General features: G+C 40.6%; 1 protein-coding gene across 1 annotated transcript in view; it reads left to right on the forward strand.

Annotated features, from left to right (window-relative positions):
- LOC126090393 (nephrin-like) overlaps window positions 1–18,406 on the forward strand; it is a gene marked incomplete at its 3' end in the record, with an annotated part of 461,612 nt that overhangs the window by 350,826 nt on the left and 92,380 nt on the right. The window contains exons 6-7 of the mRNA XM_049906987.1: window positions 1,268–1,413; window positions 14,995–15,139. Of these exons, the coding sequence (XP_049762944.1) occupies window positions 1,268–1,413; window positions 14,995–15,139 (291 nt within the window). The remainder of the gene's footprint in view (window positions 1–1,267; window positions 1,414–14,994; window positions 15,140–18,406) is intronic.

An 18,406-nucleotide genomic window follows, 5' to 3' on the forward strand; every position in this document is an offset into this window, starting at 1 on the left:
CTGCGGTCCGGTCCCAGGTCGACGGGCACGTGCACCTTCCGCCGACCACTGGCGACAACATCGATGTACTGTGGAGACCTCACGCCCCACGTGTTGAGCAATTCGGCGGTACGTCCACCCGGCCTCCCGCATGCCCACTATACGCCCTCGCTCAAAGTCCGTCAACTGCACATACGGTTCACGTCCACGCTGTCGCGGCATGCTACCAGTGTTAAAGACTGCGATGGAGCTCCGTATGCCACGGCAAACTGGCTGACACTGACGGCGGCGGTGCACAAATGCTGCGCAGCTAGCGCCATTCGACGGCCAACACCGCGGTTCCTGGTGTGTCCGCTGTGCCGTGCGTGTGATCATTGCTTGTACAGCGCTCTCGCAGTGTCCGGAGCAAGTATGGTGGGTCTGACACACCGGTGTCAATGTGTTTTTTTTTTCCATTTCCAGGAGTGTATTAAAGTGCAATCCACTGAACAGGGCTCAAAGGTCATCCAAAACCTCCATACGATACTCAAGAAAATATGGTTCCCCTGCGAGAGTTGGGAAGCACCTTTATGAATTATGTTGTGATTTAATTCCACCTATTTCATTCACTATTATCTTTGTACCAAGTTTAGGTGGTATACAACTAAATACTTAAAATGTAGTAACTTATTTTTTTACGTTCTGCTAGCAAATTCTATCCTTTTGACTAACAACGTCGCGTAAGTGAGAGTTATTGTTATGATCTAAAGTTCAAGGTAGTCTCGTGAATGTAGAGATAACCTTCCGAAACAACGAAATTACTGACATGTTGGGAAATACTTGTGCTCTTTTAGATGTGCTCTTTTAAGAGCTAAATAATGTTTCACTGCACATAAGTATTCCGTAAATATTACATTCGTTATAAAAAAACTGATCTTCCTCTTGTTTGTTATAATTGATGGCGCAAAGTTCTTAGATGTAAGAAAATTTAAATTTGGTGTAATGTGAACTAGTTATAAAGTACAGTAACGTAAAGAAGTTCATATAAAAGGATACTTGATTGGTTAGTAACAAATGCAGTGATGACTCAAAGTATTATCACCTCAGAATACTTCTGTGTTAAATGTTACGATTGTCACTCAGTAATTTCTTCTGTTATTCCTCGTGCACTGCTGTGTTAATAGCTGGCAGCGACTGATGCAGCTCTCTCGTTACCAAAGGTCTTTTCTTAATTATATATAGCATAGAATGCGTTGTAAACTGCAGTGCTGTGGAGGACGGTACGTACAATGGTGTGTTGGGTTGCTAGTGCCGCCGCTGGAAGTGTGGCTGAGCCAGCCGCAGGGCGCGCTGGAGGCGGGCCGCCGCTACCACGTGAGCTGCGAGGCCGCCGGTTCGCGGCCGCCCGCCGTCATCACCTGGTACAAGGGCCGGCGCCAGCTGCGCAAGATCAAGGTACAGTGTCTGTGTGTATCCTCCAGTCCAAGCCCAATTATTTGTTTCGTATCTACACTTGTGAGCCGCTGAACAACAAATAGGACAGACGGGCTGAGTACAGTTGCAGGTGGGAGGGCAGGTTGCTTCAGGACGCTTTGAAACTATGAGTAGAAGACAATAATAAACTTGTCTGTTGTTCGGAACTGATTTACTCAAAGACATTTATATCTCTGATTTTATAATACTGATATCTGATATACACTGAAGAGCCAAAGAAATTGGTACCTTTGTCTAATGTCGTGTAGGGTGGTCAGCAGAAGTGTTTAAACTCTGGAGCCACTCTGGATCAATTATGGACGTGTGGGGTGTCGCATTGTCCTGCTGGAAATGCCAAAGTCAGTCATAATGCACAATGGACATGAATGGATTCAGGTGAACAGACAGGATGCTTACGTATGTGTTACCTGTCAGAGTCGTATCTAGACCCATCAGGGGTCCCATATCACTCTAACTGCACACGCCCCATAGCATTACAGAGCCTCTAACAACTTGAACAGTCCACTGCTGACAAGCAGGATCCATGGATTCATCAAGTTGTCTCCATACCCGTACATGTCCATCCACTCGATGCAATTTGAAACGAGACTCCTCCGACCAGGCAACATGTTGACATTCATCAACAGTCCAGTTCCGGTGTTGATGGGCCCAGAGGACGCGTAAAGCTCTTCGTCGTGCAGTCATCAAGGGTACAAAAGTTGGCCTTCGGTTCCGAAAGCCCAGATCAATGATGTTTCGTTGAATGGTTCCCACGCTGACATTTGTTGATGGCCCAGCATTGAAATCTGCAGATATTTTTGGAAGGGTTGCACTTTTGTCACGTTGAACGAATCTCTTAGTCATCATAGACGTCGTTCTTGCACGATCTCTTTCCGGCCGCAGCTATTTCATGTTTTACCGATTTACGGGACATGAAAGGGAAGCAGTGGTTGGGAAGGGAGTGAGACAGAGTTATAGCCTCTCCCCGATGTTATTCAATCTGCATATTGAGCAAGCAGTAAAGCAAACAAAAGAAAAATTCGGAGTAGGTATTAAAATCCATGGAGAAGAAATAAAAACTTTGAGTTCGCCGATGACATTGTAATTCTGTCAGAGACAGCAAAGGACTTGGAAGAGCAGTTGAACGGAATGGGCATTGTATTGAAAGGAGGATATAAGATGAACATCAACAAAAGCAAAACGAGGATAATGGAATGTAGTCAAATTAAGTCGGGTGATGCTGAGGGAATTAGATTAGGAAATGAGACACTTATAGTAGTAAAGGAGTTTTGCCATTTGGGGAGCAAAATAACTGATGATGGTCGAAGTAGACAGGATATAAAATGTAGACTGGCAATGGCAAGGAAAGCGTTTCTGAAGAAGAGAAATTTGTTAACATCGAGTATAGATTTAATTGTCAGGAAGTCGTTTCTGAAAGTATTTGTATGGAGTGTGGCCATGTATGGAAGTGAAACATGGACGATAAATATTTTGGACAACAAGAGAATATAAGTTTTCGAAATGCGGTGCTACAGAAGAATGCTGAAGATTAGATGGGTAGATTACATAACTAATGAGGAGGTATTGAATAGAGTTGGAGAGAAGAGGAGCTTATGGCACAACTTGACGAGAAGAAGGGACCGGTTGGTAAGACATGTTCTGAGGCATCAAGGGATCACAAATTTAGCGTTGGAGGACAGCGTGGAGGGTAAAAATCGTTGTGGAATACCAAGAGATAAAAATACACTAAGCAGATTCAGAAGGATGTAGGTTGCAGTAAGTACTGGGAGATGAAGAAGCTTGCACAGGGTAGAGTAGCACGGAGAGCTGCATCAAACCAGTCTCAGGACTGAAGTCCATAACAACAACAACATTGATGTTGACAAGAGGTGCTGCTATTATTATAACGCATACCACCCAACTACTGTTATTTTCGAAATTTATTTAGGATATTTCAGTGTTAATGCAAGAATCAAGCATTTGAAGGTATTGAGCAACAACCCGTACTCAGTCACGCCTAGATTAGCTTACTAATATAAGGAGCGATCGAATCAAAATGAACTACACGTTATAATAACCCAAACGCTTTAAAACTGCATGTGCCTCTTTGAGATAAGGTACTGGGACATCTAGGGACGCAAAAGTAGTGTCGTCTTCTTTGCTTAAAAAATTTAAAGCAGTGCCCTCAGCGGGCAGGTGATTCCCGCCGTCTTTTTCGACGTTCGAGATGTGATACTCATTAAAGCCCGCGAGCACAGAAAATCTTTAACAGCACGTGTTATGAGACACTCAGCCTACGAAAGCCCATCAGGAGCAAACGGCCTGGGTTGCTCACGAAAGGAGTGATTGTGCTCCACCGTAAGGCGCGCCGTCACATCTTGAAGACCACACAAAGTGTAATAGTCAACTTCAAGTGCGAGCAGCTTTAGCATTCGGTCTACAGCCCAGACACGTCCCACGCTGTCTGACCCTCTAAAATCTCTAAATGAAGTGCTCCAATTCGGGCGACGAACTGAAGGACGCTGTGGAGGACCTTGTAACGCCGGAAATGCATATCCTCCTATGTCCATCTATTGTGCTATTATTTTCTTTCCTTGCTTTGTTACCTCAAGATATGACATTTCTGTCTCTTTGTATATTGTAATTGTTTTACTGTTTGTATATATATATTTATACATTTATGTCGATGTATAATTGGTTTGTTTCGTAAATATTATTTGTATTTTTACGCTGGGTCTTGCCTAGGGAAAACTGCTATCGAACGATTACGTCGATAGGTCATGTGAAGAATCAAAGTGTGTAGGATCTTTGGTAGTGTTAACTCTGCCGCGTGGAGCGCGGGCTGAGCAGAAGGAGTCTGGCTGGAGTAGCGAGTGGAGCAGGTGTGTTGTGTGACGCTCCCGCGAGTTGCCGCGCTTTCGGGGTTTGGCAGCATGTAATTGCGATCGACTTGCGATGATAGTTTCTGACATGGTGTCGCGGACGGGAAACATTAACTAGCGCACATCAAGAGCCCGTTTCGTCTGGTGACCGTGTCGAGAAGAAGGCGCGCCAACATCCAGCTTCTGCAACAGCGACGGCCGACAATGAGTGACTGTCGCCACCTCCTCGACCGACGGCTTCAAACCTTCAATCAACCGACGAGGAAGACTGGACGCACGTAAAGTTTTAGAACTGTATGGCAGACCTCAGTTTTTCAAACTGTTCCATTTTCGTCACTATAATTACAGCAACTTAGCATGAACTTTTGTTGCTCATTGTCCCAATTGCATTACCAAGCAGAGTCCCTTCCTTTTCCGAAATGAACCCGAGTGGCGTTGAAATTCAAACGCCAGCATTAAAGTAATATAGCTAACTCGTTTTCACTGCTTTAATTTCAAAGTTCAATTATGGCATTAATAGCTGGCTACAATATTCAGATTACACAAGCACAAATTAAGAGTGCGAGTTTTGTTACCATATTTTAGCTTACCTGTGACTGCAGCTCAGCTTGGTACGTACTAAATTTTACTATTGTTAATTGTTTGGAATCATTTAATTCAAGTTCAAAGTTAAATCTCTTATTTCTAAATTGCGTAGATTCAAGTAGTTTTTGAAATGATTGTTGAGGTAGTCCAAGACTAACCGTATTTTACTGAATTTCGATGTGCTTCAGAAAGAAAGCTCACTATTAACTTCAGTCACTAAATTAACTTTCGATTTTCCGGTTTTATTAATTCTTTTGCTAAATTAAGTCAGGGTGTAGCGAAATTTATTACTTCTGACAAACTTTCTGTTTTCACACTACACGTGTCAACCTTCAGTTGCCACGCTTCTAGTGCTAATTATATGTGTAATAACCTTTCTTTTTCAGTTACTATAGTAATTGTCCTTAGGACTGGCGACCGTGATTTCCCCCAAATCTCAAATACCTAATTACCGCTAGTTAATTGTTAACGTAACGGCTGCACATTCACTTTCTTTATTAACTTTACCCCTTTTCAAAATTAATTTCCACCAGTTTCATTAGCACATTTCCTTTCATTTAGATGTAACCCTTTCCTCCCTCTTTACCGACAGGTTAACTTCGGTGACGATTGCTTTTCCAAAACTCCCATTAGGTACACGCGGTTTCATTTTTCACTGTCATTAAGGTCGGTAAGTGAGGGGGAGGTTAGAACCTGCTCCTGCCACAGCCACAGGAGTTCTGGGAATACGGAATCATTCGGTTCGGAAACAGTGAGACAGTTGTGCTCTGGTCTTTGCTGATTACTTTTGAGTTAAGACTTCAGTTATATTCACAATGTTGTTTCGCACGTTTTCTTTTGAACGCCACTCATAGTACATAGTAACTCTCCTGAAAATAAATGAAGATCATTTAATCTGCTCTCGTCAAGGCTACATCTAACGACTATGAAAAACAAGGAAGTAATGAAAAGAAGATATTACGATATAAAAAAGACATTAGTCAGTATTATGGCAGAATTCGTAATATATTTTAAATATCTCGGATGTGATGTTACTCGCTGTTACCATAAAATTGTTAAAATACAGAACAAGGCAAACGTTTTAAAAGTGAGCGAAGAGTGACTATTATAATCGGTCATCTAATTTAAAACATACTGAAGAAAACTTAAAAAAAACAATTGCCGTTGTCATGCAAAATTTTTCGTTGAAGACATTTCGTGAGAAAAGCCAAGAATGAAAGGACTTCCCAGACGACAGAAATGAAGTTTTTTCAAAAGAGTTTACGAATCAAGACCTGAGCGGATATTAAATAATAACACAGAAGAAGAACTGACTATGTTTGCCGTCAGTGACTGGTTTGAACACTATGGGTAAATTTTCAATCGACACGTTCACAAATGGAAGACTATCGCTTCCCAAACGAAACGTGTAACACATTACTGAAAGACAGTAAATTTGAAGCAATGACCAGAAAGTTTGATCAGTGGATCGTAGTAAGAGGTAAAGCTTAACTTTTGATTAGGACGATGATTGCAATGATTAAGAGCAAACAACAGAAATTACGTTCCTTCTGATATTTTTACGGCGGGGTTGATATGTTTCGCTTATAAATGTAATTCTCATTAGTGCAAAATGCAAATAAAACTAAAGCTGTTGTATTGTACATTATACTGTAGAAACCCGCCCCCCTGCATCACCCACGGAACTTTCCATTGGTGGAGGGGGCGTTGTGTGCCTCCGTAATACAGGGAGTGATACCGTAGCGGCAAACACAAAGGAGGGATATCCCTCGAGACGCCAAACAACCGTGAGGTTCATGAAGAAGGGCAGCATGCTTTTCAGCAGTTTCAGGGGAAACAGTCTGGATGATTGACTGATCTCGCATTGTAACATCAACCAAAACTGCCTTGCTTTGCTGGTACTGCGAAAAGCATGGGGAAATTACAACCGTAATTTTTCCCGAGGGAATGCTACTCTACTGTATGATTAAGTAATGATAGCATCCTCTTGGGTAAAATATTCCGCAGGAAAAAATGTCCCGCATTTCGATCTGTGGACAGGGAGCATGTTGTCATGAGGAGAAACAAAACTGGCGTTCTACGGATTATAGCGTTGAATATTAGATCCCTTAGTCGGGTAGGCACGTTAGAAAATTCAAAAAGGGAAATGGATAGGATGAAGCTAGATATCGTTGGACTTACTGAAGTTCGGCACAGAAAGAACAGGATGTCTGGTCTGGTGATTACAGGTTTATTAATACAAAATCAAATAGGGGTATTGCAAGAGTAGGTTTAATAATGTGTAAGGAAATAAGAATGTAAGTTAGCTGCTATCAACAAAATAGTGAAGGCATTATCGTAGCCAAAATATACATTAAACCCATTCCCAGCTCAGTGGAAAGAGTTTATATGCCAACTGGCAACGAATATGATGAAGAGTTTGAAGAAATGTCTGAAGCGATATAAGAAATGATTCGATTAGTTACGCCAGACGAAAATTTAATTATGGTGGAAGATTCGAATTCTATAGTAGGGAAAGGAAAAGAAGTAAAAATAGTAGGTGAATGTGGACTTGCGGAAAAGAATGAAAGGAGAAGCCGTCACGTAGAATTTTCCAAAGGGCATAGTTCATTCATCGTTAACACTTGTTTCAACAATCGTGAAAGGAGGTTGTATCCGTGTAAGAGACATGGATAACCTAGAAGGTTTCACATTTATTATATAATGGCAAGACAAAGATTTCAGAACCTAATTTTAAATTGCAAGACATTTTTGGTGGCAGATGTGGACTCTTACCACAGATTATTGGCTATGAACTGCTGATTAAAAGATAAAAAATAGCCAAAACGATGGAAATTATGGAAATGGGAGCTGGACAAGTTGAAAGAAGTTGTAGTTCTAAGCATGTCAACAGGAGAACAGTTGGACGGCTTATTTCAGTAGTGGTATAAGTCCATTTTTGTTCATTTTGAGATACAGAGCCCTAAAGTTAAATGAGCGCTGAAATATCTTCAGTTGAGATACCAGAAATATTCAAGCATATCGCTTCTTGCTAGAGATGAACCTTTCTTTCTGTTTATTTGGATCATTAATTTCAGAAGCATTATAGGCAGCAAAGTGAAGGTAATGGAATTGTACCACTATTGAAATAAGTTGATGAGAACAGTAGAAAACAACAAATTAGAAGACGAACTGGCAGCTTTAAGATATGAAATAAAAAAGGAAGCACAGGGTCAAATAAATGAAGAGACAAAGCTTAGTAGATGTCCTTGTATAACACGGAAGATACTGAATTTAACTGATGAGAGGGGCAAATATAAATATGCAGCAAATGAAGCGGGCGGAAGGAAACACAAACGGCCAAAAATTGAAACTGACAGGAAGCACAAAATGATCAAGCAGGAATCGCTAGAGGACTAATGTAAGGATTTAGATACATATACCACTAGGGGAATGATAGATGCTACCTACATGAAAATTAAAGAGGCCTTTGGAGGAGAGAGAAGCAGCTTTTTGAATAACAAGAGCTCAATCCTAAGAAAAGGAAAGAAAGCTGAAAGGTGGACGTAGTATGTAGAAGGTCTGTAGAAGGGAGATGCACTTGAAGGCAATGTTATAGAAATGGCGGAGGACGTAGATGGACTTGAGATGGGAGATATAACACTGTAAGAAGAATTTGGCAGAGCACTGAAAGACCTAAGTCGAATCAAGGCCCCGGGAGTAGACGATATTCCATCAAAACTATTGACATCCTCACGAGACCCGGCCGTAACTAAACTCTTCCACCTCACCACGTATGAGATAGGTGAAATACACTTGCACATCAAGAAGAATATAATAATTCCAATTCCAATGAAATCAGGTGCTCACAGCTATGAATATAGTCAAACTCACAGCTTAGTAAGACATAGATACAAAATACTAACACAAATTCTTTACGGGAGAGTGCAAAAACTGGCAGAAGCTGACCTTGGGGAAGATCAGTTTGGATTCCGGAGAAGTCTAGGAACAGGCGAAGTAATCAGTACTGACCTTACGACTCATCTTAGAAGATAGGTTAAGGAAAGCTAAACCTATGTTTATATTATTCGTAGCCTTAGAGAAAGATTTTTTTCAATGTTGACTGGAATTGTCTCTTTCAAATTTTTAAGGTGGTAGGAGAAAATAGGGGAACGCAAGGCTGTTTATAATAATTTACAACATGCAGACGCCTGTTGTAAGAATCATGCACGGGATGGAGGGACGGGGGCCATGAAAGGAAAGAGAGTGAGATGAGGTTTTAGTCTGTCTTAATCGATCTGAACATTGAGCAAGCAATAAAGGAAACAAAAGAAAAATTTGGGGTCGGAATTGAAATTGAGGGAGAAGAAATAAAATCTTTGAGGTTTACCAATGACATGTTTCTGTCGGAGACTGCAAAGGACTTTGAAGAGGAGCTGAATGGAATGGAAAGGCCTGGAAAGGAGGCTATAAGATGAATATCAACAAAAGGAAAACACAGAAATGGAATGTAATCTAAATCAGGTGATGCTGAGGGCTTAGGTTAGGAAATTAAACACTCTAGGTAGTAGATAGGTTTTGCTGTTTGGGTAGCAAATCAAATGATGACGGCCGAAGTAGAGAAGATATAAAATGTAGACTGGGATTTGCAAGGAAAGCATTTCTTAAGAAGAGAAATTTGTTAACATGGAATATAGATTTAACTGTTAGGAAGTCATTTCTGTGAGTTCTTCTATGTGGCGTAGTTATGTATGAAAGTACATGTGAAAAATAAGCAGTTCAGACAGAAAGAGAATAGCACCTTTTGAAATAAGATGCTACAGAGGACTGTAGAAGTTTATTAGGTAAATAATGTAAATAATTAGAAGGTGCTGAAGAATTGGGGAGAAAAGAAAGGGTAGATACGATCTGACTAGAAAAATGGATCGGTTGACAGGCACATTCTGAGACATCAAGAGATCGTCAGTGTAGTACTGAAGAGAAATGTTGACGGTAAAAATTTTAGAGGGAAACCAAGAGAGGAATACAATAACCAGATTCAGAAGGATGCCAGTTGCATTAGTTATTCGGAGGTGATGAGACATGCACAGTATAGAGTAGCATGGACAGCTGCATCAAACCAGTCTTCTAATTGAAGACTACAACAATAAAAAACAACAGTTGAAGTATCACATAAACATAATTCAGATTGCCATCCCTTTCGTTATACCAGCTGCCAATGTGTTCAATGTTTGTATTGCTGACAGATACGCTAGTACATCTATGACAAGGCATGTTATCTTCTCCGTTTCACTTGTTTCACCTTGTTGCCTGAAAATAGTATTGTGTGATGAAGCTAATGGAAAATTAAGCAATTGCCATGCGTGATTTGTGGTTTACGGTTCACAACAGAAACATAATAAGCAATCGGTTATTTGTTTAATTAACTTTAAAAACATTGAAAAACAACTCTGCCGTTTTTGTCTGCAGGAAGTAAAAGAGATCAAACCATGTATGTATTCATCTGGTAACAGGTACGAGTAGCTAAGAGACCTTCTCCAGTCGAGCACGTAGTACTCAGAAGATCCCTGGGAATACAGCAACTGTAAGACCTCTTGATGATTCAAGATCTTTGGGGACAAAACCAATTGGAGGAGGATGGTGTAAAATCATATCCTGTTATCTGAAGGGGCAGACTGATGCAAAGAAAACCACTTCCTAGTGATCCAGAGAAAAAGGGCAATCTCCAATCTCTCTGTCGAGCGTAATAGTATGACATATCCCCGATATGAGATACCAAAATTAAACGGGTAGTACAATAAAGTTTCATATAGAAGGAGACACGGGGATCTGTCTCGTTCCTGTTCAATTCGGTATATCCAACATATTTGTTAACTGTGCTGTCGTTTTTTCACTGAACTATAACAGAATGTTTTGGATTAATGCGAAAGGTTTCATAGCACTTTACCCAATGATTCTATCTTCCTAAAAATTTTGAAAACGTTAATTTATATAAAATAACCAAGGCTGGATAGATATCAATGAGAGACTGTGTAAATGGTTGTAAAGGAACCTGTGAGAGCTTCTGAATAATACTGGCCGTACTTTATGAGAAAACAGGGCGTTTCCAGTGGGAAAGTACAAACAAAAGAAAGCAATTAATATTTTCATATGAAATTTCTTATTTTTGTAGTTACGTGATTAGAACGTCTTATTCCTTACTATTGGTCATCTCCATCACAAGTGTTACCAAGTAACATCATTCTTCTCCTTCTAGCCGGTATGATTTTATTGCTAGCTGCAGTTTCAGTTAGCTTTTACTCCTGTCGATTCTTCTCCGCCCTTTCACTGTATACTACCCGGAACTTCTGCTAGCTTCTCATTAACTTATAGGTAACTGTTGCTTCACATAATAAATATAGTTAATCACTGGACCTTAATTTTAGTGTTTTCATCCCAGAAGATACACAGATAGGCAGTACATAGATAGGGCGTATATTTCTTTGCAGATACATTACAGTGGTAATACGCCACAGCGAAAGAAGAATTCATTATTTCACCTAGAACATGGATCAGTATAATAAATTTTACAATTATAGCGGCTTCTGTGTCATTTTCTACAGTGAGCTCTTCTCAATCACTGATTTCATCGTTCTGTTTTGAAGCACTGGGATGCATTCGCACGGAATTTGTCTTAGTTACGTGGCTAAATAACTTGTACTGAAACACACGTACCATATATTTGCAGTACGATCTCCTACCTTTGGAACGCATCTTAAAGGTTCATCTTCATTTTGTCATTATTTATTTAAATAACACTCACATTCCCTGTTTGCTGCGATAGGCAAAAATCCTAGAACGAAGGTTCTTCGAGAATAAATCACAATGCACAATAAACTTACCATTATAAAACGATGATAACAACACACTGCTAAGGACAACAGGTTCGGTAGTAAGACCCGCCAAATGGTTAATGCAACTTTTGATGAGGTAAACTGAGAATGCAACTGCATAAGGAAAAGAAGATCCAACCAACAGCAAAATTTTTCATCCAAATATATAATGTATCATATGATTCATGAAATGAAGAAAAATAGGAATTTTTGTCTGTTTCTACCCCGGGTATCCCTTAAGTTTTCTTCCCGTGCAATATAATCGAACAGTTTGTCAACTGTTCGTGAATATAACTTTTCTACGTTTCTTTCAGTACGGTTTTTATAGCAGCAAACAGAATCTTCCGGAAACTGAAATGATTTAAGTAGAAATTTTTTATCCATTCGCTTTACCAAAAGATGTGTGCGCCGCCTACAATCTCCGAGTAGTGTCGGTGTGTTACACAATCCCCATCAGCAAGTGGACTACTACTTCGGGGTGGGTACCAGCTCTAAATGGGCCGTTGCAGTGGATTTCCTCTGTACACTTCAGAATGATCGTAGAACACGTTAGACTGACCTGTATGTACTGTGAGTCATTAAAATGCATTGTGTGTTTACGGAATGTAATTAATATATTCTTTTTAAATAAATTTTGTAATAGCATTAACGAGAGAGACTTTGTCTAATCGTCAAAGATATAATGGAATACATATCTTTGTTTAGTGATCAAAACTTCATAGCTCTGAGTAGTCACATTAATTCGTACAATGTCAGTTATTTAAGGTTATAGTTACTGCCCTTCTGCGTGGCGAAATAGGAGAATCTCCAAGAAACTGAAATTTCTTTGTCAATTTACAAGGCTATGTGAGTGGCACAATAAAAGGATATCTGGCTTTTAGTGATGTACGCCCGTGTTAGAGTTCGCATCAGCTACACAGATTCAATCTGGAGTGAGCGTTCAGTGAGCTTTGAACGTGTAGTTTTCATCCAAAAACAATTAATGGGGTCTTAGTTTTCTCTCCTATAGTGTTTCCATAAACGGTAGCCCTCTTTTGGCACAGTTCAAATAAATACGCTATCTTGTGCCGCACTACCTTGTTCCGCAGGGTAGTGTCATAGGCGCTCTGCTGTCCCTGATTTATATAAATGATCTAGGTGATAATCTGAGCAGCCCTCTTAGATTGTTTGCAGATGACACTGTAATTTACCATCTAGTAAAAATCATCAGATGATCAACTACAATAACAAAATGATCTAGAGAGTATTTCTGTATGGTGCGAAAAGTGGCAATTAGCACTAAAGAAAGGAAAGTACAAGGTCATCCACATGGGTACTAAAAGGAATCCGATAAATTTTGGGTATACGATAAATCGCACAAATCTAAGGGCTGCCAATTCGACTAAATACCTTGGAATTACAATTACGAGCAACTTAAAATGGAAAGACCAGATAGATAATGTTGTGGGGAAGGCGAAACAAAGACTGCGCTTTTTTAGCAGAACACTTAGAAGATGCGACAAGCCCACTAAAGAGACAGCCTACATTACAATTGTCCGTCATCTGGTGGAATATTGCTGCTCGGTGTGGGATCCTTACCAGGTAGGATTGACGGAGGACATCGAAAAAGTGCAAAGAAGGGCAGCTCGTTTTGTGTTATCGCGCAATAGGAGTGAGAGTGTCACTGATATGATACGCGAGTTGGGGTGGCAGTCACTGGAACAAAGGCGGTCTTCTTTGCTGCGAGATCTATTTACTAAATTTCAATCACCAACTTTCTCTTCCGAATGCGAAAGTATTTCGTTGACACTCACGTACGTAGGGAGAAATGATCATCATAATAAAATAAGAGAAATCAGAGCGCTAACGGAAAGATTTAGGTGTTCCTTTTTCCCACACGCCATTCGAGTGGAATGGTAGAGAAGTAGTATGAAAATGGTTCGATGAACCATCTGTCAGGCACTTAAGTGTGAATTGCAGAGTGACCATGTAGATCTAGATGTAGATGAGGAAAAGTATCCGGACACGCTAACGCAGTGCAGTAATTACCGCGATAGCGTTGAAGGAGGCGGGGATTATTGTACCGCCGGTAGAAACGCAGAAACAGCAGAATGGATCGATCAGGCGAGCCCAGTACCATCGAACGAGGTCTAGTCGTAGGACGGGACCTGAGTGACAAATACATCAGGGCCACATCGAGCCTTCTAAAGCAGTTCAAGTCGACTGTCTGTGATGCGACTGTCAAGTGGAAACGCATACTACAGCTAAATCGAGGCCAGGCACACGTCGTATGCTGGCTGAAATCAGTATAAGAAATCGCTTGTGAGCTCCAAAATGCTACCAACATAGCATCTAGCATAGCGATTGCGCATAGCGAGTTAAAGAAAAGAGGGAACAATGGTCGAGGGGTTCCTTATAGGCCACACAGCTCTGTTGTCAGTGCTAGGCGATGCTTGAGGTGACGTAAAGAGCAAAGCCGCTGGACAACGTATGATTCTAAAGGACTGATTTGTAGTGATGAATACCCTTTGGGAAACCGGTGGAAAAAATTTCGGTTTAACAAATGCGTGGACAGTGTTCCTGCCATCTTTTGTAATGCCAGCAGCGAAGTATAGAGAAGGTGGTGTTGTGATAAGGGGATATATTTCATGGTTATGGTATGGTCCTCTTATTGCGCGTAACGGAAATGCTAGATGCTCAAGGATATGAACGCGCTTTACGGCATTTCTTACTGTCTGTAGTAGAGGAATCGTTCGGAGACGCTGACTGTATCAACATGGCAACGCCCGCTGTCATAATAGCAACATCTTTGAGGAAATGGTCTGTGGGCAGTAATATTTCTGGACTGGCATCCACAGATTCCTGAATCCCTTGGAACACCTTTTAGATTAGTTATAACGTCGAGTTTACTCTAGCCCACAGCGCAGACATCACTGCCTTATCTATTTTCCGTTCTTGAGGTAAAATGGGCTTCCATTCCTTCATAGTCGTCGGGACACCTAACTGAAAGTTTCCCCAGCAGAATTGAAGCCGTCATATAGGCCAAAGGTTGGTGAACTCCACATTAATGTCCACCAATAGGTGTCCAGATACTTTCTATCAGATTGTGTATAAATATCGGATAGAGTAAAGTTGACGTGCAGATATTAATATCACCTTAATCGAGTAGATAATGATGCCCATGTGTGAGCTTATAAACAGTGATGTTCCGAGCGACACAATCAGAAAGCCCACTTGAGGAAGTTAACTAGCTCCCTCTGCCACAGGAGGAGACGCGCGAGAACGCGACGCTGAGCGAACTGAGCTTCGTGCCCGGCACCGACGATGATGGCCGCAGCGTGACGTGCCGCGCCGAGAACCCTTCCATCCCGGGCAGCCACCTCGACGCCACCTGGACGCTCTCCGTCGTCTGTGAGTACCTGCCGTCTGCACCTCCTGTCAGATTAGGCTCTCAAGTAGGTCTAGTTACAGATAGTCTTAATCGTAGATTGTCAGCGCTGACAGAGCAGTTTGGAAAGTAAATACTCCAAGCTGACTTCTAAGCGATGAAAAACAGAAGCTTCCTTTAAATTTTCAGTAATGTAAAGTTTTGCACTTCACAAAACGAAAAATACTAATATCCTATGTCTACAATGAAAATAAGTCACGTTTGAAGTCAGTCAATTCATACAAATACCTGGGTGTAACAATTTGTGTGAATACAAAATTGAACGATAACATAGTCCCAGTCATAGGTAAGGCTGGTGGCAGAATACTACGGAAATATAATCAATTTACAAAGGAAACAGCTTACAAAACACTCTTGCGACTCATCTAAGAATATTGCTCAAGTGGCTGTGACCTGCAACGAATAGGACTAACGGGGAACACTGAATGTGTAGAAAGAGGAGACGCACAAATGGTCACACTTTTGGTTGACCAATGGGGGAGCATGATGGATATGCTGAACGAACTGAATACGCAAACGCTTGCAGATGGACGTACACTATTCCGTCAAAGCCTACTTAGTAACTGTCAAGAACAATTCCAAATCATAAATCTATAAGGAACAGTTTAATGAAAACGAGGGAGATTAAGAGATTTAAGTAGGCCTATATTGTTTAATTTTTCAAAAGTAATCGTCATAAATGTTACTAAATTCATTCCACTGTGATACGAGGCGGCCAGTGCCTTCATGGAAAAACTTTTGCTGTTGGATACAGAACCCTTGTTCAACCCAGGGGTGCACCTCTACGTCCTAAACAAATCGACGGTCACGAAATTCTCTCTTCAGGGTTCCAAAAATATGGACACCGCATCTAAAGAGATTGGGACTTCATGCGGGATTTTTAAGGGCTTCCCAGAGACACTTTTGCAGCGTTGTCGAGACAACTTTGGCATAATGTGAGTGGCCACTAGCCTGTAACAGAATGGTGCCACCTGCCAACTTTCCTAGACGATTGAACTTGATGGGGCGCTTCTGGTTTTGCACAGTGTCCACGTACCACTGTGCGTTAATTGTGTCACCGTGTTCTAGAAAGTCAACCAGTAGCCGATGTTTGCAATAAGAGAAAAATCCCATCAAAACTTTCCAAAACCTGGCGTGCCTGTTGTTTCGACTACGCTGCACATCCTCCATGCGATGTCCACATTTTTGGTGCCCTAAAGAAAGACATTTGTGATTGTCTATTTGCTTCGAAAGAATAGGTGCATGCTGGTTCAATCATGGTCCCTTAGAGAACCGCAAACGTTTATCCATGAAGGCACTGACCATCTTTTCTCATAGTGAGTTAAATGTATTAATTGTTACGGCGATTGTTTTTTAAAAAGTAATAAACTCACTGTTTTGTTCTGCTTCGTTTCATTTGACTGCCCATAATAGGAATGTACTACTGTACAAAACCCCTTACGTATCGCTCCCGAAGAGAACGCGAAGATAAGATTAGACTAATTACAACTCGTACAGAGCTACTTAAACACCCAATGGAACGTGAAAACCCTAATAACTAATACAGTGTTAAATAGCCCCTTTCATGCATTTCACAGTCGTTTATAGAGTACTGATGTAGATATAGATGTAGGTGAAGATGTGAAAGAGGTTACTAGAAGGATTAAAATACTTTCACGAAGTAGTATGAAACAACTCTTCTTCTGATAGTGCTTACCCATACCAGATGCTGGTGAACGTCAGAACTAAATCACGTTTGCCTCTTCGAGAAAGTTTCTGGCTTATGTGCGAAGCCTATGTCCTTAGGTTTCCCAGGTATTCCTCGGAGAATGTTCTGCAGCATTTGTACCTGTTTCCAGTCCTCATTATCCAGGCGAAATATTGTAGCTTTCTACGTTTTTCTGTATTTATTAATTCTTTTTCTTTTTTTCAATTTAAGGGAAAGTGTCGTTGTTAGTAACTTGGTCTGCCTGTCTTTGCGTCATACCGTAAAGCCACACCTCAGATGCCCCAAGTCGTTCACCCGTCGTCTCGCTCAAAGTCCAGGTCTCGGTCCCATGGACTTAATTTCTCTCCATTCGAGAAGTGATGGCGGTTGAGGACATTATCCTTTTACAAAACGCGTGCTTGGCTTCCCCAATACGGACGTTAATTTCTTTCGACTAATCATACCTATTGTTAATGTTAGTTCCCATACACGTGTATTTGTTTACTTATTCAATAAGTTTACCTTATTGTTTAAATGGCAGTGTGCTATATCTTTCTTGCTGATGACCACTAGTTTTGTTTTGATTATGTTAATTTCACGCTCTAACGCTCACTATTTTCTTTGACTGGGATACGAAGTGGTCAAGACTATTTCAACTGTCTGCACTTATTGCAGTATCGCTCTCAGACATTCGTAAGAAGTCCTTTGAAAATATATCAAACGATCTATTTGACATTTAGAAAGAGTTATCGAGTTCTCGTGACAGCATGTAGAAAATAAGTGTTACATCATAGCTTTGAATTTAGCGTTTTTTCTTTTCTTTTTTTCTTTGTATTTTGTTTTTGAAATTTCCGATGTCGACTAGTCAACCAACATCTCATTTTGCCATATTATATGAGCTACTACGTTAATACCTTTGTAGGTAACAAAATTTTGCTAGGGACAGTGTACAACCAATGACAAATATATCCGTCGCAGTAATTATACACGTCTAGGTGGACTAGGTGGATAAGAAAGCCACATGGTAGTAGAATTGGTCAGCGTCCGCTGTATGTTAAAAATATGTTTCACTAAAACGATAGCTTCAATGCTAAGATACGAGGCAATACAAAGAAATTAAATAAAAACAAGAAAATGAAATTAATTGATTTGGGAACCTTTCAGAGTTACCGAATCAGGTTCAATATACATAAATATACGTAAATGAACGTAGCAGGAACTAGTATAGCTTGTGAAAAGATCTAAAGTGTCGTATGTGACATTAAAAACACAGACGTTAACATTTACATTACATGAAGAATTCTCATGTTAATCAGAAAGTAGAGAGCGGATTGGTGGAAAGAGTACACTGAAGTTCTAACGAGGAGAAGGAACATTTGGATCAAGTGATAGAAGAAAAATCGGGAGTCAATAGAGAAGATATAGGGGATCGTTTAGTAGAACTAGAATTCAACAGAGACTTGCAAAACCAATAAAGCAGAAAACACTGACCAAATTCCCTCGGAATTTCTAAAGTCATTAAGGCGGTGGCAACCAGATGACT

The sequence above is a fragment of the Schistocerca cancellata genome, chromosome 1, assembly GCF_023864275.1.
Source record: "Schistocerca cancellata isolate TAMUIC-IGC-003103 chromosome 1, iqSchCanc2.1, whole genome shotgun sequence".
In the NCBI taxonomy this organism is placed as follows: Eukaryota; Metazoa; Arthropoda; class Insecta; order Orthoptera; family Acrididae; genus Schistocerca; species Schistocerca cancellata.